This window comes from Callospermophilus lateralis, chromosome 2 (assembly GCF_048772815.1).
Source record: "Callospermophilus lateralis isolate mCalLat2 chromosome 2, mCalLat2.hap1, whole genome shotgun sequence".
Taxonomy (NCBI): domain Eukaryota; kingdom Metazoa; phylum Chordata; class Mammalia; order Rodentia; family Sciuridae; genus Callospermophilus; species Callospermophilus lateralis.
Genome location: NC_135306.1, coordinates 68,768,675 through 68,790,193, shown reverse-complemented (window position 1 = coordinate 68,790,193; position 21,519 = coordinate 68,768,675). Strand labels below are relative to the sequence as shown.

The 21,519-nt window shown below is 34.3% G+C and overlaps 1 protein-coding gene across 1 annotated transcript in view; it reads left to right on the top strand.

The window, feature by feature from the left end:
* Window positions 1–21,519, top strand: part of Ptar1 (protein prenyltransferase alpha subunit repeat containing 1) — a 56,306-nt gene that overhangs the window by 3,045 nt on the left and 31,742 nt on the right. The window contains exons 2-3 of the mRNA XM_076846047.2: window positions 5,573–5,742; window positions 19,193–19,259. Of these exons, the coding sequence (XP_076702162.1) occupies window positions 5,573–5,742; window positions 19,193–19,259 (237 nt within the window). The remainder of the gene's footprint in view (window positions 1–5,572; window positions 5,743–19,192; window positions 19,260–21,519) is intronic.

The window sequence follows — 21,519 nt, the reverse complement described above, 5'->3', positions numbered from 1 at the left end:
TCTAGATGAAGGCCTAAGATCTACAGGCTTGAACAGTAAAGTAACCTTGCAAAGCAGTTAATGGTAAAGGCTGTATTAACAGTATGGTAAGTACATACTTGAGTGTTAGAAGTAGAGGGGAGGCTGGGTATATCTGGGCTCTTAGGGGAGGTGGATTTTAAGCTAATTAAAGTCTGGTTAGTATTTAGAGTCTCAGAGGCTAAGATGTTCTAAGAGCAGAGAAATAACCAACAATAGCAACATGAGAATCTGTCTGAAGAGACAGATCATGAAAGTCTTTAACTATCAGGTTGAATTTATTTCATTCCATTCATATGTTCTGCAAAAGAGCACCTCTTTTGACAGACACAATGCTTATTTCTGGAGGTAGTAGACTAGGAGTTGGGTGTCAGTTTGTCAACAGGCCAGACATGGAAACCTGTCCTTTAGTGGAACTTAAAACAAATCAGTATACAGACTATGAAAAGAGGCAGAAAGGGTAATTATAAAGAGTGTTTTGAAAGAATAATAACAGGGAGGCCTTACTTAGGTTAGAAGGTCAAGATGCTTCTTTCTGAGGAAATAGTAATTAATAAATTGAGATGTGAGGGATGAAGGATAGTTGGTTTGGGAAAGTATACTTCTAAGCAGATCCCAGTGAAAATCTGTAAGGAAATAGTAATGATAGGTACTTTTAAATTGTCTGCCAATTGAATTGAAGAATAGGAAACCAAAAGATCTAAAGTTTTCTTTTTTTATTGGTGCCAGGGATTGAACTCAGGGTCACTCTATGACTGAGGCACATCCCCAACCCAATTTTGTGTTTTTATTTAGAGACACAGTGTCACTGAGTTGCTTAGTGCCTGGATTTTGCTGAGGCTGGCTTTGAACTCTCAATCTTCCTGCCCCAGCCTCCCAAGACACTGGGATTACAGGAATGTGCCACCATGCCCGGCCAGGATCTATAATCTTGTGTTAGGATTTTATATTTAATTTTTTTTTAAACAGTAGTATCATTGTAAAAGTTTGGTTATAGGGTTTGAGAGACATTTATTTACTGACTGCATAAACAAGACTGTTTTCTCATCTGTAAAATGAGAATCAATTTTTGCTGTACAAGATTATTGTGCAGAATAAAAGAAATCATGTAAAAATACAGCTATATAATAAACAATACACAGTCATTTGTGTAGCTTTTTTCTAAGAGTTGTAATGTAATTTTAGTGACATACAAAGTTGATAGTCCAATGAGAAAGTCTGGGAGGTCTCTGAAGTATCTTAATCACTAGTAGAGTTTCAGTTATCAATTGGCAAGAGTCATTAGATATTTTACTATTATTTGGTCTTTGTGGAAAGAACTCCACATTAATAAAAAAGAATAACAGAAACCAAAGTATTATTAGATTAAAAAGGTATGTGCCATTTTCTGAATACTTGGGCTGTTTTCTGTTCAGTATGCAACATTAAAAGGGTTCAGATTTAGTATTTGGAGATTGTCCACCCTTTCTAAGAGGGAAGCTGGTCAATACCTTAGTGAATACTATGTGAATTTATTCTAGTTGACTGATGATGTTTCTGAAGAGTACAGACAAGAGAAACTAAGTGTGGATCAAAGTCAATAGCCATGTTATGTGAACCTTGAACTACATCAGGAAGCCAGTGGAACCCTTAAGACTATTTTGTGAGGAAATAACCAGAAATGCATTTGATATTTATAGTACATTCATTATAGCCATTAAAATATAATTTAATTATGTAGGAAAACGTTTAATGTGAATTGCCAAGTTTTATTTAAAAAGAATTATGTCCAATATTTCACTTTTTGTAAAATACATAGGGGGGAAAAAGGGGCGGGGGTGAGTACCTAGACATTAATAGTGGTAGAGAGATGACAGATTGCTTTTAGGTTTTTTGGGTTTTTTTTCACACCTTTTCCTTGAATATGAAATTAGAATTTAAGCTACCAGAACTTTAGAAGGAATTGGTCTAAATGCTATTTTGCTTTTCACTCTACTGCCAGGGGTTTGATCTAAGTATTAGGAGGCCCAGATTCTTAATTTAGCTGCTAGCCTTAGGTAATCCCTTTAACCCCATTGAACTTCAGTTTCCTCATCTGATAAAATGAGACTAGAATGAGGTCCCTTGCAATTTTAGAATGATTCAGGAATCCTGTTCTAAATTGTCTGAAAAAAAGTGGACTATGACCTAAGGGACTAGGCACAGAAGTCTGAAATCAAACTGTTACTTGGAAGCTGACTGACCTGCCTATAAAGTAAATGTCTTTTTTTTTTAGAAAACATCAAAATCACTGTATGTAAGGGTTAGATAACTTGGCAAAGGCTTAATATTCTTTTCCTCAACTTCTCATTATCTGTTAACCAAGGAACTTCACTGGCTGACCTCAGACTCTTAAATGAATTAATGATAACAGTACTTTACCACATTCTTCACATTGTATCACTTTGTTTTTATAACAGGGAAGACATTATTTTCCCTGTATTTCAGATGAAGATCCTGATGTCAAGTGACTTAGCAGATTCACATTAATTGTCATTGGTAGACCAATTACAATCTTGGACTTTCCACCGAGTGTTTTTGTCTGTACATGTTACTTACTACCTCTCTTTTCATGTATTTGTGTTTTTCCCTATAGCTTTGCATTTATTATGATTGTTTTCAGTCTTACATACAAATAGCTGCTGACTTTTTCTGTCATAAAATTTGAAAACCGGATGAGACCAACTCATTTCCTTTATGAAAGGTATAATTCAATTCTACCTCTTTACAAATGAAGAAACTGAGGTCTGAGAGGTGAAAGTGACATTTGACCCATGCTGTTTTTATTACACTATGTTAGACAATCAGGGGTAATGTTCCTTTGTAGGGTCAAGAAGTTATAACATTTGTAAATTATGTATTTGAGTAATCACTGATGTGCAAGGATAATCAGCCTTTCACTAAGCAATTTTTATTTATTTATTTTTTAAAATTTTTTTGAGAGAGAGAGAAAGAATTTTTAATATTTATTTATTTATTTTAGTTCTCAGCGGCTACAACATCTTTGTTTGTATGTGGTGCTGAGGATCGAACCTGGGCCGCACGCATGCCAGGCGAGCGCGCTACTGCTTGAGCCACATCCCTAGCTCACTAAGCAATTTTTAAGCACCTGATATCTCCAAGGCATTTTTGTGTTTTGAAAGTATTTCTTAAAAGAAGGGTAGTCAATCAAAGCAATGTGTTTTTTAATTGTACAGATGTCTTTGTTCTATAATTTAGGTAGTTGGGCATTTTATTTTTGGTACAGCTAGTGAACAAGGCAGGTTTTTACATTTTGAATTTAAGTTTAAAACCAAAAAACCAAAATCGCTTCCCCATAACAGATTATACCAGAAGCCAGGATTTTTTTTTTTAATTGTTACTATAACATTTTTTTGACTCCTGCAGTTCTTTGAAGTTTTTTAAGTAGTTATTAGATCTTAAAAGGATTTTCTGAATAGTTAAAATTGAAGGATTTTTTTTCTTTTACTAATTTTAGCTTATTTTTTATATTCTACTTTGTATGGTAATCCTGAGTACCGTCAATTGTCATATATTACTCCAGTATACAAGATGTGTCTAGTTGTTCTAATAATGAATTAGACACATTTTAGCTTAATATCAAGTATAAATGGAAAACATATTGAAATACTGGACATTATCCTCAGATGCCTTTTTAGCATTGTCCCCGTTCTTCCTACGTAATTTTATTTATATAACTGGAATGACAGAGTGGTAACATTTTATTATAGGTTCAGACACAACTTTTCAAAAAATTTATCTCTTTATGTCTGGGACCACTTTTTAATTCTTATTTGCATTTTCAGAATCTAACAAAGTACTCAGTACACTGTAGGTACTTGGAAAAAAGTATGATAGTATTGACATGGCATATTAGAACACCTTTGAATCTACCAAACTTATAAGTCAGGACAAAAAATCTTAGGTCCCACAAGCTTCTCAAGAGTTAAATTAGTTAGAATTATAGGGACTTGCATCCCCTAGGGTACCCTTGTTTATTGATATATCCCTGTGTTGCTAATGAAGTGATCAGTAGAAAGTAGGTTGCCTCTGAGCTCTCTAGTTTAGAGTTTCCAGGAGGGATTTTATTTTAGATCCACAGCCCTTTACCAATTTGTGATGATGAGCTAACAAAACGGGGTTTTTCTTAAAACCTGCAGTTGAACGGGTTTGCCCCCTATAGTAGTCTATCAAATAACTATGTTCTTGGCAAGGGAATCCCAGGTTCTTATACCATACACAAACTCTGAAACCTAGTTTTTCATTCTGTGTTTTAAAGACATATTTTAAAAATCTATGGATACTCAGGGGCTGGGGCTGTAGTTCAGTGGCAGAGCCTAGCACGTGTGAGGCACTGGGTTCAATCCTTAGCACTGAATAAAATAAACAAATAAAATAAAGGCATTCTGTCCATCTACAACTATAAATTTTAAAAAAATTTATAGATACTAAGCATTATTTATTTCAACTACTCTTGTTGTAAGAGTTCTTGTTATTCATTGAATAAACGTCATTCTATTTGAGAAAGGATGCTTCATGTAGGCAAGAATAGGTTTAGCAAAACATTTTTTGTTTGCCTGTTTACTATGTTGTTAAGTTAAGTGACCTACATATTGCTTATTAAATCTCAGCTTACATTGTGGTCAAGGAGGGATATTGATGCTACCACAAATCAAAATGATCAAATTCTGAAATGTATTTTGTGTTTTGACTTTTACTATTTTGTTTTATTTTCAGAAGAGTAGAAAGGGAAAAAAATGGCTTACTAACAACATAACTTTGATAATTTGTGTTTGTTCCCTATACATTTATTAGCAGGCAGGCTGAAACAGTTTGTGCAGTTTTTTAAAACAGGAGTAATATAAGTAACTAAACAATTTTAAATATAAAAATAAAACTCTTTCTCAATTCCTTTCTTTCTCTAAAAATTTCTTGATATCCTTCCAAGAAAAATTTTAATGTATCTATATATTGTTAAAGAAATTATACAAAAAGCTTTGTGCTGTACATTGAGTTTAGCATTTTTTAAAAAAATTTCATTTAGTATACCTTGGCAAACTTCATATCAGCATATTCAAATCTATGTTATTATTTAACAATTTTTATACGAATGGGCTATTCTTAGTTTACCAGTCTTACATTGGTAAACATATAGATTGTTTACTGTTTTTTTGCAATGTTGTAGTGAAAATCCTATCTGTATATTTTAGAACAGGATCATTTGAGCAGTGAAGTTGTTGGGTCAAAAGGAATGTGCATTTATAATTTTGAAGACATTTTCAAATTGCCATCCAAAGGTATCAATTTTAACTCCTCTGTCAACAGAGAGTATAGTGCAGCATACTCATTTTCCATACTCTTTTCATTGTCAACAACCCGAGGTTTTTTTGTTATTGTTTTTTTATTTCTACTAGTCTAGTGGGTAAGCTAAATAATATTTTAAAGGGAAATATTTTTTTAAGTATTCTCTAGTATTAGGAAATTTTTTAAAAGCCCCAAACCATCTTTATTTCTTTTTTATGTTTTACATATTAAGAGATGAAATTGGCCTGATCCCATGCCCTGAAGCAAGGTATAACCGAAGTCCCATAGTCCTGGTTGAAAACAAACTTGGTGTGGAGAGCTGGTGTGTCAAGTTCCTTTTACCATACGTCCACAATAAGCTCCTTTTGTACAGAACGAGAAAGCAATGGCTGAACAAAGATGGTAAGTATTAATCATGTGTCTTCCTCTGGTTTTTTAGAAGCAGCTTGGAACATAGTGAGAAAAACCCTCGTTTGGTTGTTGATATTCCATTTTCAGTTCTTCCCTTCACTGCCTGGGCATGTGTGAGGTGAGAAATTTGGACTAGATCATTAGTTTTCAGATTTTGCAACCACAGTGATTATATGGCAGTGCTTAAGCAGAATTCTAAGCCACCTGCTACAACCAGAACAGTTTTGATTTACCTGTTAATAATTGAGGTCATTTTAAAGATTTTATTTGAAGATCGCATCTTATGGCTTTTAAATAAAAATTTGACAATTACGGAAGGGACTGTTACCCTATTCCAGTTACCTTTGATTTCTGATCCTTTAGCATTTTATGGGCAATAGAAATTGTTTTTGTAGCACTGCAGATGAGATAACAGAGGTGTGGTGGTGGTAGTTATACTGTGAACCAGCCCAGTGATTTATGAATGTACCATTGCACTGTGAATCCCAATTGAGCTGTGGCCTTCTGAGTCCTGCTTTTGTGCTGAAATGGGGGTGGAGGAGTCAGAGCATCCAATCTCCAAAACAATTCTTCACTGCAAGAGATAATCCTTAATTACCCACCTGGTTTTTTTTCTTAGCATTCTCTCAAATTGGCCTCTGTGTTTATCCTTTTGGTCTCACCTTAGGTCTTACTTTGGGGCAGAGTAGTCACCTAATACCATGTCCTGAACTGTTTTTATAAAGCTGCTTTCTCTTCCCACATACAGCAGTACTTTCAAAAGTGCTCAGTGTGCCTGTGGGCTGATTTTGAATGAGAACTTTGTTTTCTGGAGAATTTTAATTACCAGTTTGGTAGCCATTACCAAGGCCCTACTCATACCAGAAGCTATTCTAAGTACTGTGGAAGATAAAAGATGAATAATACATGCTCCCTTTATTTCAGAAGTTTACAGTTGAGTGACAGTGTCTTTGAGGGTGTGAGATGGAGAAAAGTGTTGCCAAAGGTATCATATACTGATTTTTCTAAATGCATCTCGGCATTGGCCTTAATATATTGTCAATAATAGGTTAACCCTTTTTCCTGTTAGACCATAAAAAGAGTCTGCTTTGAAGATTTAATAAGAAGTAGTTTCTATTTTGCATTTGATTGTTTCGCTTGATGTTTTATTTAGCTTTTTGTTGCTGTGACCAAAAGAACTAACCAGAAGGAAAAATTTATTTGGTGTTCAAAGGTCTCAGTCCATAGATGGCAGGCTCCATTGTTCTGTGTCTGAGGTGAGAAAGAACATCATGGCGGAAGGTGTGCATGGAGGAAAGCAAACATGACAATTAGAAAGCAAAGAGGTCCCCTCACCATGGACAAAATATAAACTCTAAAAGCACACCACCAGTGGTCCACCTCTTCCAGCCACACCTTACCTACAGTTACCACACAGTTAATACTTTTCCATGGATTAATGTACTGATTAGGTTAAGGCTCTCATTACACAATCATTTCACCTCTAAACTTTCTTACAGTATCTTAACATACGAGCTTTTCTGGGATACTTCATATCTAAACCATTAGTTCTTTAATATATATTTCTCAATTATATCAACTTAGATATAAATTTTGAGGTAAAAGTTTAGACATAAATGTAAGGGTATTTATCTTTCAGTAAATTCTCTATAATTGTTCCATTACTATATCATAGGCTTCAGTAACATTGAGGTAAAAGTTAACATCATGAATCCTTCATGTTATTTTTGCCAAACAAAGCTGCGTTGTTTGTATTTTGATAAGAAATATACAATTGAGCCAATATATAACTAATTTTGCAGGTGAGGGGTGCTGGTAGAGTGGAGTAGAGGGATTCTCTAGTAGAAAAGAAACAGATTTTAAAAACCAAAGGCTGTGTTGGTTTCAGAGCATTAGCTTTTGCCCATTCATGTATGCTAACTCTACCCACCTCCTTCCTATGTCCATCTACATCCTTCTTTCCATTTCTGTTTCTTGTCCTTCTGGGCTCTGTGGCTTTGTTCTATCTCCTTATCACATATGTTTAATCTTGATAGGCCTGAGAGGACCCTTTAAGATTAGATGGTTAAGCTCACTCACTCTGGGGTCTTAAAGTTCTGTTGTGACTACATATGCATGGAAGTAGGTTTTAAGTTTATCCCTATCTTGTGTCCTTATGGAAGCAATTTTCAATTTCACTTTTTTTTTTTTTTTTGGTGGGCAGGGAGGTGGTTTAATGTGGTATCATATGTAACTCAGGTTGTGTATTATATTATTAGTAAAAATAAGGAAGTAAATTTCTGATTTGACAGAAAAAGATCTGAAAATGTTAATATGAATATTCTGCTATTTTTATGAACTGAAGCAATTAGAGCATTGAGGTAAATCTTGCTAAGAAATAAAATGTCGAAATTGTTAAAAAAAAGTTATTTCATGGAAATGGCATTCCTTTAAAACCAGTTTTGAAGAAAATACTATGTGTATAAAAAGAGTCAAGTGAAGAAAACTGACAATTTACAGAACAGTTTCACAATGTCAGTGTCTGTATGATTGATCAGGCCAGAATTATAGGCATCCCTGTAAGAATGTATTCTGTAATTCAAGGTGATTTGTACTCCCAAAATAATTTTTTCCTTCTTGACCAAACTGAATTCATGTTCTTGTTAACATGTCAAGTTCCTTAGGTATTTGGAAAACAGTTAGTTAGCGATTGATGGGTTTTGTTTTTTTTTTTAAAGCCTATAATAGTAATAGCCATATTTGCTTTGGGAGAGGAATGATACTATAATTCAGATTTTTTAGAAATCCATGGCAAATACAAAGCAAGAAAGATGAACACATTAGGAACCCTGACTGGGCAGAGCTTTCTCCTGCACTCTCTCTGAATGTGCCATATTGTCATCTTTTTTCACTCTTACTTTTCTCACCACCACAACACTCTCCTCCCCCATCCCTGCCCAATCCCAATCCAAAACTGAGCTCATTTGTTTTGCTAGCTAGGCCTTCATTATTTCTGGACAAATGTTATTACTTCATAACTGGTCTACCCCATTTTTATGCTCTTCAGTAATCCATGCCCTTCATGCTACCAACTAATCATTTCAAACAATACTTTCAGTAACATTTCTTAAAAACCATTTGAGAGAATCTTTATTGAAATATATATCTGCTTATCTTATTTCATGATGCCTTCAGTCATTGTAGACTTCAGACTCTTCAGCATGGTATTCAAGGCTTTTCACAGTCTGTTCCTAGCCTACCTCACCAGACTTTTCTTCTACTTGATATTCAGCATCAAAGGCTGCAGATTCTCCACCCCTAGGCTGACACTTGTCTACAGATAGGTTATGTTTTGGCTTGTATAAAGTTTTAAAAATTGTTCTTAATTAATTGAATAAATGTGTAAAAATCAGGATGAAAATTGGGATTTCTGTCATCACTTACAAAATCAGAAGTCTTGGCTATTCAAGTTTATGCACAGCAACAATTGGCCAAGTCTCAGGACCTCTGCTTTTCTTAAATGGGCAAGTCTTGTGGTTTAGCACAGCCTTTTCACACCCCTCAGGCATTTGCTTTGCTGCTCTTTTGATATACATTTGAACACTTCAGGTATTTGCATATGTAGCCATTTGATATACATGCCCCCCACTGCCTGCCTTGGTCAATTCTTTGATGTGGCTTTGTTGTTCTGCCTTACTTTTCTGCCTTTGCTGAGGCCAGCCTCCTGCCTTAATTTCATCACTTGTGTGGTTGTCAGCTTAAGCACACACATGCATATACACAGACTGAACAACGTGAAGCCTTGTGGACAGGAAGCAACAATTCTTTGCACTCTTATGGATAAGAGTCCTTTATTCAGATGACTTGCAAAATAATAATACTACACTATTTTCTAATTAATTATTTGGACACTGCTTTTACCTGCTGAATAGTAAATTTGTTAGGAACAGGGAATATGGCTCCTCTTTCTTTGTTTACTTGTCAAACAAATAATGAATTTGGTAAGCAAGAGTTCTAAACTTGAGTCTGGTTGTTTATTCATTGTGTATTTTTTAGCAAGATTTACCTCAATGTCAAGTTCCTTAGGTGTTTGGAAACAGTTAGTTAGTGATTGATGTTTTTTTTTGTTTTTTTTTTAAAGCCTATAATAGTAATAGCCATATTTGCTTTGGGAGAGGAATGATACTATAATTCCTCTTTATAGTTTAACCTTGAGCCTCTCTTCCTGACAAATCTGAATATACTTGAAGAAGAGATTAACCAATCCAAGTTGACCTTGGATTTATTTCTAGATGTATGAAAATCTTTCTCTATCAGAGACAGTTTTCAAATCCAGTTACCATTATGATGTGCTCCTGGCCTTGGACCATTTCTAGAATTGCAATGCAACAAAGAAAGCGTATGAATTTTCCCTGACTTATGTAGTATCCTTATGTTCTTTCCCTGTGACAGCTGGAATTTAGCTACTTTCTTATGTATAGTGTGTCCTGACTAATTTTTTTTTTTTCCTACGGGTTGGTCATATATTGGAGTGTGTAGAAGGAACATTTATTTGCTGGTATATGTTTTGGCATTTGGAGAGAGGTCTCTTTAACTTCAAGATATTATAAAACTTTCAATACCTCTCACCTTTAGATAAGGCTACAGAGGAAATGGTATATAGTTGGTGAAATTTAGAGAGTAAATTAGCTGTTGTTTATATACATTTATCTTTAGATCTTTGGTTCATTCCTTTGTACAAAGGGCAGAATATTTGCTGACGGTGTGCTAACATGGAAAGAGCATATGTTTGTAGGAAGACAGACCTGAATTAAATTTAGTTCATAAAACTAATTCAAATTGAAAACTAGAAATAAATCAGAATTGCAAAGAATAAAAATAATTTCTCAATAATAACATTGAATGCAAATGGCCTAAACTCATACATTTGCATTCAAAACGTAGACTGGCAGGTTGGATTAAGAAACAAGACTCAACAATATACTATCTCCAGGAGACTCATCTCATTGGCAAAGACATCCACAGAGTGAAGGTAAAAGGATGGGGAAAAAACATTCAAATGGATCTCATAAACAATCAGGGACTTCTATCCTCCTATCAGATAAACAAGCAGGGATATCTATCCTCATATCAAGCCCAAGTTAAAAAAGGGACAAGAGAAGGTCATTTCATACTTAAGGGAATTATATATCAACAAGACATAACAATCATAAATATTTATGTCCCACCACCTACATCACACAAACCCTGCTCAGTTTCAAGAATCAGGTAGACCCTGACACAGTAATACTGTGTGACTTTATCTTTCTCACACTGGATAGATCCTCCAAGCAAAAACTAAATAAAGAAGCTATAGAACTGAAAAAATGTAATTAATAATTTAGACTTAACAGACATATATAGAATATTTCATCTGTGAATGACTGAATATACTTTCTTCTTAGCAGCACACGAATCCTTCTCTAGAATATACCATATGATAGGCCACAAAGCAACTCTTAACAAATACAAAAAAAAAAAAAACCAACAAAACCAGAGAGATAATACCTTACATTTTGTCATCATAATGGAATGAAGTTAGAAATCACAATAAAATAAAAACTAGAAACTACTCTAACACCTGGACACTGAATAATATGCTTTATAATGACCAATGGATAGCAGGAGAAATCAGGGATGAAATAAAAAAATCCTTAGAGGTAAATGAGAATAGTGATGATACGTCAAAATCTATGGAACACTATGAAAGCAGTTCTAAGAAAGTTGATTGCATTGAGGTCATTTATTAAGGGAATAGAAAGTCAACAAATAGGTAGTCTAACATTACATCTCAAAGCTTTAGAAAAAGAAGAATAAATAAATAGCAAAAGCAGTAGAAGATAGGAAATATTTAAAAGCAAAGCCAAAATTAATTAAATTGAAACAAACAAAAAACAATTCAAGGGGCTGGAATTGTAGCTCAGTGGTAGAGCACTTGCATAGCATATGTGAGGCATGAGGTTTGATTCTCAGCACCACATATAAATAAATAAAAATAAAGTTCTATCAACAACTAAAAAAAAAGTTAAAAAAATTTTAAAATTTAAACTTCAGATTACTAAAATTCATGATGAAAAAGGAAATATCATGACAGAGACTAATGAAATAGAATGATAACCAGAAACTATTTTGAAAAATTATACTCTAATAGAAGATCTTGAAGACCTCAACAAAATTTCTAGAGACATATGTCTCTATGTCTTCTAGGGCATATGTCTCATATGACCTACCCAGATTAAATCAGGAGGACATAGAAGATTTAAATAGTTCAGTTCCAAGCGATGGAATTAAAACCTACCATCATCAAAAGCCTACCAACAAAGAAAAGGTCAGGAGCAGATGGATTCTCAGCTGAATTCTACCAGACCATCAAAGAAAAACTAACACCAGTGCTCCTCAAGTTATTCCACGAAATAGAAAAGGAGGGAATACTTTCAAACTCATTCTATGAAGCTAGTATTACCTGATACCAAAACCAGACAAAGACACATCAAGGAGAGAAAACTTCAGACTAATATGCCTCATGAACAAAGATGCAAAAATTCTTAATAAAATACTGGCAAATCTCATACAAAAACATATTAAAAAGATGGTGCACCATGATCAAGCGGGGTTCACCCCAGGGATGCAAGGTTACTTCAACATGAGGAAATCAATAAACATAATACATCACATCAATAGACTTACAGACAAGAATCACATGATTATCTCAATAGATGGAGGAAAAAAGCATGTGACAAAATACAGCACCACTTCATGCTCAAAATACTAGAAAAACTAAGATAATAGGAACATACTTCAACATTATAGAAGCTACATATGTTAAACCCAAGGCTAACATATTGGAGAAAAATTGAAAATATTCCCTTCAAAAACTGGAAGAAGATAAGAATGCCCTCTTTCACCACTTATCTTCAATGTAATCCTTGAAACTCTAGCCAGAGCAATTAGGCAGAAAAAAGAAATTAAAGGGATACAAGTTGGAAAAGATGAGCTCAAACTATCCCTATTTGCTGACGACATGATTCTATATTTAGAAGCCCCAAAAAACTCCACCAGAAAACTTGTAGAACTCATGAATGAATTCAGCAGAGGAGCAGCATATAAAATTAACACCCGTAAATCAATTCTGTTCCTATAGACCAATGATGATTCAGCTGAAAGAGAAGTTAGGAAAATTATCCCATTCACAGAAGCCTCAAAGAAACTAAAAAATACTTGGGAATCAATCTAACAAGAGGTGAAAGAGCTCTATAATGAAAACTTTAGAACACTAAAGAAAGAAATTGAAGAAGTCCTTAGAAGAGGAAAAGATCTCCTGTATTGTTGGATAGGTAGAATTAATATTGTCAAAATGACCATACTGCCAAAAGTGCTATACAGATTTAATGCAATTCCTATTTGAGGTTCAGATGATGTTCTTAATAGAAATAGATAAAGCAGTCATGAAGTTCATTTGGGAAAATAAGAAACCCAGAATAGCGAAAGCAATCCTCAGCAAGAAAAGTAAAGCAGGAGGCATCACAATACCAGGCATTAAATTATACTACAGTATAATAAACAGCATGGTATTGGCACCAAAACAAAAATGAAAACCAGTGGTACAGAATAGAAGACACAGAGATAAACCCACACAAATATAGCTATCTTATTCTAGACAAAGGCTCCATAAATGTACATTGGAGAAAAGATAGCCTCTTTAACAAATGTTGCTGGAAAAACTGGAAATCCATATGTAGCAAAGTGAAATTAAACCCCTATCTTTCACCCTGCACACAATTCAAATTGGATCAAGTACCTAGGCATTAGACCAGAGACCCTGTGCCTACTAGAAGAAAAAGTTGGCCCAAATCTTCATCGTGCCAGCTTAGAAACTGAATTCCTCAACAAAACTCCTAAAATACAAAAGTAAAATCAAGAATCCATAAATGGGATAGTATTAGCCTGGAAAGCATCTTTACAGCACAGGAAACAAGAACATGAAAACAAGCCCGTGGAATGGGAGAAAATCTTTGCCACCTGCATCTCAGAGCATTAATCTCCAGGATATACAAAAAGCTCAAAAAAAAAAAAAAGCCCACAAATAACCCAATCAATAAATGGATAAAGGAACTGAACAGGCACTTCACAGAAGTGCACAGAAGAAGAAATAAAAATGGTCAGCAAGTATATGAAAAAATGTTCAACATTTCTAGCAATTAGAGAAATGCAAATTAAAACTACACTGAGATTTCATCTCCAGTCAGAATAGCAATTATCAAGAATACAAGTAACAATAAATGTTGGTGAGGATGTGGGGGAAAAGATACACTCATACATTGCTGGTATGACTACAAATGGGTTTAGCCACTCTGGAAAGCTGTATGGAGATTCCTCAGAAAACTTGGAATGGAACCACCATTTGGCCCAGTTATCCCACTCCTCAGTATATACCTAAAGGTCTTAGAATCAGCATACTATAGTGATAGCCACATCAATGTGTTTAGCAGTTCTATTCACAGTAGCTAAACGATAGAACCAACCTAGGTGCCCTTCAGCAGGTAAATGGATAAAGAAAATGTATATATACACAATGGAATAATACTCAGCCATAAAGAATGAAATTATGGCATTTGCCAATAAATAGATGGAATTGGAGACTGTGATGCTAAGTGAAATAAGCCAATCCCAAAAAACCAAAGGCCAGTGTGTTTGCTAACACAAAATGGTGGGAGTATGGGCGAATAGAAGTTCATTGGATTAGACAATAAGGAGGAGCCAGAAGGGTATTGAGAAGAGAGTAGAATGTATTGGACATAATGTTCCTATGTTCATATATGAATACATGACCAGTGAAACTCCACATCATGTACAACTGCAAGAATGGGATCCTAATTACAATAAATTGTACTCCTTGTGTGTATAATATGTCGAATACACTGTACTGTCATGTTTATCTAAAAAGAACAAATAAAAAATAAAATTTCAATTAATCAGCCCCCTGAAGTTCCTTAACAGCGACCTTAGGCAAATTACTTAAATTCTTCATGTTTCTACGCCAAAAGCAGGGAATGCTAATCAAGACCTCAGAGGGTTTCTGTGAGCATCTGTCTCTAATGATATCCAGTATTACTAAACTAGTTACTTTTCTTTAATTAGCCCTTTCCTGTTTCTGACATTCTACTTTACCCCCACCTCTTGCATTTCAACTTGAGTCATGAATCAGGCAGAGTTGGCAGTGTATCAAAGAGGTAGGCACATGGTTCTGTGTATTACCAAGCCCATTAATCGTTGGTGGAGGCTGTTGGATATTTTAAGTCCTGAGATTCATAGAAGTTGGAAAGTATTCCTCTACTCCGTGGCCACTGCTCATCCCACTTAGGAAATTCTTTTTCCTCATCTAAAGACATCCAGTCACAGTATGACCTATGGAACTGGGCTAGAAGATACACCTTCGTAACAGGATTTTTCATTCAGTGTTTACTGTGTGTTGTATACTGCCTGACACTTAATGGTTTTAATCACTTAATACCCCTCTAAGGTATTACAGTTATTAGCTTCAGTTTACAAATAAGAACACTAAAGCACAGTGAGTGACATGCCCAGGAATTCCACTAAATAGGAGAGCTAGGCTGTGTACTCAATAACTTGCTATCACTCTCCTAAGAGAAAGCAAAGCTTTGAGTAAACAAAATGTTACTTTGATCAACCACAAATTGAAAAGTGGAGACTTGAGTATTTGCTGTATTTGTGAGTTTTTGCCTATTGCTCCTGTATGGAGATCTCTTTCTAATGAAGGGTGAACTTGTCTTCACTTGTAGCAGTTGGGGGAAGAGAGTTATTAGAAGTATATATAGCAACTACCATTTGTCAGACATTGTCTTGAGGAAGAAGAGTCCAAGGAATGAAGTGCCAGTTTACCTAAGTAGCTTAATGGCTTTTAAAGAGTTGTAGCCATCAAAGAAATTCTGGAGACTTTCTCATCATGCATAAACCTTTCCACATAGCTACTTATTTAGTAAGTATTTGGGTTTTGATGTTGTCACTTTTCTTACAAATTTAGAAATTTACAGTTTTACTATAGGAACAACTGACTCATCTGATTTGATTAATTGATGTTGAGAATATTCATTTCTTCGTTGGTAAGTAGCAGTAGTGTTTAGTTGAATACTTTTTGAGCAGTTCTTTCTCCAAACTGTGGAGAAATGGGATAGATCTCATTTTATAAAATACTGTGCAATGTTTATCACCCCCATTTCACAGGGAAGGAAACTGAGGTTTTTGTTTTTGTTTTGTTTTGTTTTGTTTTTTTGTGGGTTTTTGGGGGTATAGGGATTGAACTCAGGGGCACCTCACCATTGAGCCACATCCCCAACCCTATTTTGTATTTTTATTTAGATAAAGGGTCTCATTGAGTTGCTTAATGCCTCATTTTTTGTTGAGGCTGGCTTTGAACTCGATCCTCCTGGCTCGTTTCCTGAGCCACTGGAATTATAGGCATGTACTACCGTACCTGGAAGGAAACTGAGATCTTAAAGAAGTGTTGTAGGTAGTAAGTAGAGAGGCTTGGATGCCAACCCAGGTATTGTGTCTTTTTTTTTTCTTTTTTTTTTTTTTCCTGGTACTGGGAATTTAACTCAGGGGCCTTTTATCCCCAGCCTTTTTTTTTTTTTTTTTTTTAATTTAGAGACAGGGTCTCACTGAGTTGTTTAGGGCCTCAGCCTCCCAAGCCTTTGGGAGTGTGCACCACGGGTCCTGGCAGATGTTGTGTCTTTAAGTCTTGTGCTCTTACCGCTTCTCTGTTCTGTGGACTAACATGGAATTTCTTCTGGGCAGAGACCAAATCTTAATCATTGTCACCCAGCTCAGTGCCTAGGTTGTTATATATGCTTACAGAATTTTTGAGTGAATGAATAATTTGAAGATGTGTAAGGGAGGATCTGTCTCCCTGATTTATAGTTTGATTAAGAGGATAATATTTATATAAGTAACAAAGTAAGGTACATACAAAACAGATGAAAGATTTTTTTCTAGCTAGGTAGGTCAGGAAAGCCTTTATGGGAAAGATACACTTCAGAGTTCCTGAGATATAAAAGGTTTATTGTTATTGGTATAAATATTTGAACACAGGAGGCTATTTCTGGTGAAAAGAATAGCAAGTAGGTAAATCTCAGTTATGTCCAGAGAATAGAAGGTCAACTGATTAGAGATATGTTCCCAGAATGATGGGGTTTGGCTTTAGATGGAGCATGGCATGTGAAGGGAAATTGTGGAAAGCCAGGCAGAAAAGAAATTGGAACCAGGTTCTAGAAGGCTTCATTTTTCTAATACATATCTCCAGCACCCTGTGGTATAGTCTTACTCTACTAACTATAGTGTCTTTAAGAGCTGGCTGTGAGAAGTTCATGCGTCTTCTCGCATGCCATACTTTTCAATGGTCTTCAGTGCCTTTATAACCATATTCATTTAGTCTCTCATAGGTGCTCCAGTAACTATTAATTTTGCCTTATAATTATTTATATGGTCTCTCCAACTAGTGGGTAACTTTATCAAGGGTAAAATCTGGTTTCATTTACAATTGTATCCATTCTTTCAGTTACAAGGGTCCAATTTAATCTTTGCATATTGTCAGTACTTATGTTTGTACAATTAAATGACTGATGGCATAGACTAATAAATTAAAAGTGTATTTTCCTTGGCAAATATTAAAATAGTGCCTAAAACTATTAAAAGAATAAACAAGTTAATTTACATATTTATAGGCATATTATGTTTTTGCATGTAATAACATAATAGGAAGAATGCAGGTCAAAAATAAATGTGTGTTAATCCTACTGTTGCTTATGTATTAAACATTACAGTATGTTCCATAGTGATGAAATCATGGAGCTCAAAATAAATGTTATTTTATTAAAATAGTATGAAAATATAATAATTGATTTTTTAAAAAATATTTTTAGGTGTAGATGGACACAACACAATGCCTTTATTTTTATATGGTGCCAAGGATCAAACCGGGATCCCACCCATGTTAGGGGAGAACTCTATCGCTGAGCCACAATCCCAGCCCCAACAATAATTGATTTTGTTAACTAGAATATATTTAAATGACGATAGAATACACTTAAGTGTGTTTGTTCTTAGATTTTAAAAATTTATCTATTACTTACACACTGAAAATATCCCACTTAATGTAGACAGACATTTCAATTGCAGTATAATTGATTTGTTAAAAGCACTAAGTAAGTTGTCAGATACTAATTCAATGTCTATGGGCAAATTGCTTAAACTTTGAGTATCTCATTTTCCCTGTCCGTAAAGCTGAGTAAGTGTATCTTGGACCATGATTATGAGAATATAGTGAAAGAATGTGAATAAAGTACTTAATATGTCTGGTACAGAGTAATGGTAAATAAGTTATAGCAATCATTTTTATTATTTTATTTGGTTGGCACTTAGATACACACTTGGTAGGGTTACCTGATTTAGAATTTAATAATCCTGGTTTAATAATCTGAATTCTAGAATCTAGAATTCTCCTTTATCTAAATTTTACTGATTTTATTTTTAAAATAGGCTTATGGAGCTTATTAGAATATGTTGAAATTTTGTCAAGACCATGATTGGTAAATAGCTTATGAATATGAGTAGGCTATTCTAGGTGAATGATAAGTCACAAACAAATGAAAAAAAAAGTTTATATGAATAAATGTAAAAGTATAAAATTAAAAACAGTGCAATTTTTAAAATTCATCACACTGATTTTTTAAAAACAATTATATAGGTCAGAATTAGAGGGACATAAATACATTTATGTTATTCTTGTCAGTATACATAGATGCAATCCACTTGGAGGACAATTTGGAAATGCTTAGTAGGAGCCATACTGGTTTTTATATTGATTCAACATGGTAGTTCTACTTCAGGAAACACATCATAAAAAAAGGATCTATAAGATACAACATCTGTTTAAAATATTTATAGTAGTTTTATCATTGCTATAGTTATGTAAAAATATGCAAAGAGGGAAAATTTTGTAGGAAATTTTAAATGAATTATGTTAAATGGGTTGTATTATGAGTGATTTTTTTCCTTTTGAACATTTGCACATATTTGATATTTATGAAATTAAATGAAAGTGGTTAGAAATTATTTCTTTTCCTTGGTAAATATTAGTGCCAAAACTACTGAAAGAATGAAGTGGTTAATTATTTATTGGCATATTGTAAAGTTGTTTCAAGGTCTGAGTTTTAGAAAAGGTAGGCCTAAGTGGAAGAAAGTCTTGAGGATAATCTTCAGTTTAGAGCCAGGTATCTGTCTTTAAATTAATACGACCTGAGATATATGCTGTTATATGACAGAAAAGGAGAGAACCTTAAGATAAAGAAACCAAGATTTAAAGGTCAAGACTATTTGTTTTTAAAATTACTTCTCTTTATTTTAGAATTGATAGATGTCACGTGTACCCTGCTGCTTTTAAACCCAGACTTTACCACGGCATGGAATGTAAGGTATGTAGTTTTCATCAGTGATAAGATAAAATTTGTCTAGATTTCTTAAGTCTTAGAAGTTCTGTGAGTTGTTAGCTGTTTGAAAAATGAAATGTAAACCATATGTTCAGGGCATCCTACATTTATTTCTTCAACCCCTTCTTCATAATAACTTCATAGCAATTCTAACACATAAACCATGCTCCTTTTTGCATTTCTGTATTCTATAAACTTTTGTCTAAAATATAAATGTCCATGTTGAGTTTTGTTTGATATATGCTTTTACTTTTCTTCCTTTCTAGGGATTACAGGCAACTGGCATAATTGATTGGATTATAAGGTGTGTGAGAAGTTCTGTAGTACACTAGAAAGTGCATAGGATGGGGATTCAAAGCCAAGAACTTTTAGTCTCAGTTTTATCACTAATATTGAGGGGCATATCATTCAAAAATCTCTGATACTCAGTAGCTTGGTGTCACATTTTTTTTATATATTACATTCTTTGATTCTGATTATTGCAGCTTTCAAACCCAAAATATTTGATAGAAATATCACAATTCAGATCAAGATTTATTTCATATTTCCCATAGAAAAGAGCCAGAGATAATAATTCTCTATCTTTAAAGATGGCTTAAGTCATACTTTAATTTTATGTATTTTAAGCAATCACATTTTGAGTTGCTACTGAATTTCATGTGTGCAATGGATTTTTAAGAAGATAAGTTCTATTATATGTCTTTTCACACTGTCCTTTGAATAATTAATAGTTAGCTATTTTTAAAGAGTATAAATATAAATATAAAAAGTATAGAATAAGATGTAAAATAAGATTTTATAATTTTAAAAATCTGATTCTTGTGAAAAGCATTGCAATGGTAAAGGAATAGATTAATGTTTATTGAGAGGTTACTATATGCTTGGGATTGTCCTGTGACTTTATATGTTATGTTGTGTTTCAAACAATACTTGACAACATTTGTTCATTCATCAAATATTTATCAATTAACTTATATACTAGGTCTTAGGTCCTGGGGCTAAAACCATGAATAAAACAAACAAAAATTCCTATTCTTGTGGAATGTTTATTTTAAAAGGGGAAGAAAAGCAATAAGGACATTTATAAGTGAAATATATAGCAGGCCACTTGGTGATAATTCCTGTGGAGAAAAAGTAGGAAAAGAATGTAGGGAAGGCCAAAAGCAGAACAGGAGGAATGGCATTACAGTTTTAAATAGGTGTCATTTGAGCAATCCTTCGATTTCTTGGGTGAAAAGCCTTCCAAGGAGAAAGAACAACAAGTGGAAAAGCCATCAGTATTGCCTGCCAGTGTTCCTGGTTGTTCTGGGACAGCAAGGAAGCCAGTGTAGCTAGAGGATCATGAATGAATGTTAGTGTAAGAGATGTGCTCAGAGAAACAGGCCAGTTCTCACAAGGTTTAACTGTTGTAAGGACTTTGACTTTGGATAAAACAAAGTCATTCAAGGTTTTCAAGCTAAGGAGGGATATTAACTTAGGTTTTAAAACTCTGATTCCCGGGGTTGGGATTGGGGTTGTGGCTCAGTGGTAGAGCACGTGTCTAGCATGTGTGAGGCACTGGGTTCGATTCTCAGCACTGCACAGTAAAAGTCCAACAACAACTAAAAAAGGGGAAAAAAAAGTATATATATAATATATATACATATATACATATATCAAAAAATTGAGAAGTGAAAAATGAATTTTAAAAAAATCTCTTGTTTCCTGTGTGGAAAGTAGACTATAAGGAGTGTAGGGAGTGATTGGGAAGTTAGGGAGTACTTCCAATAATTAAGGTGAGAGATGTTGAAGAACAGCTCAATAGAAGTGGTAAGAAGTAGTGAAATTTTAAGCTTTAGAAAATAGGAAGAAGGGAGGCAAGTCTTACTCTGTTTTTTGCTCTGAGTTTACCAAAATGGAAATGTGTGGAAGAGGAGTATATTTGGGAGGTAGGGGTAGGTGTTAGTTGGCAGTTAATAGTTTCAGTTTAGGACATGTTAGGTTTTATCTGTATTTCTATATTATCTGCAGTTCAGGGAGGTGTTCTGGGCCAGATATAAATGTGGGGATTGATAACATATAGATGGTTTGAAAGCCATGAAACTGTTGGGATCTTTTTTTGGAGTGGGTATAGATAGTGAAAATAACCAGTCCAAAGACTGAGTCCTGGGACACCATAGTATTTTAACAGTTGCATACTCCAATACAGTAGCCATTGGCCACAAGTGGCCAAGTAACCCCAAAGTGAAATATATCAATGATTTTT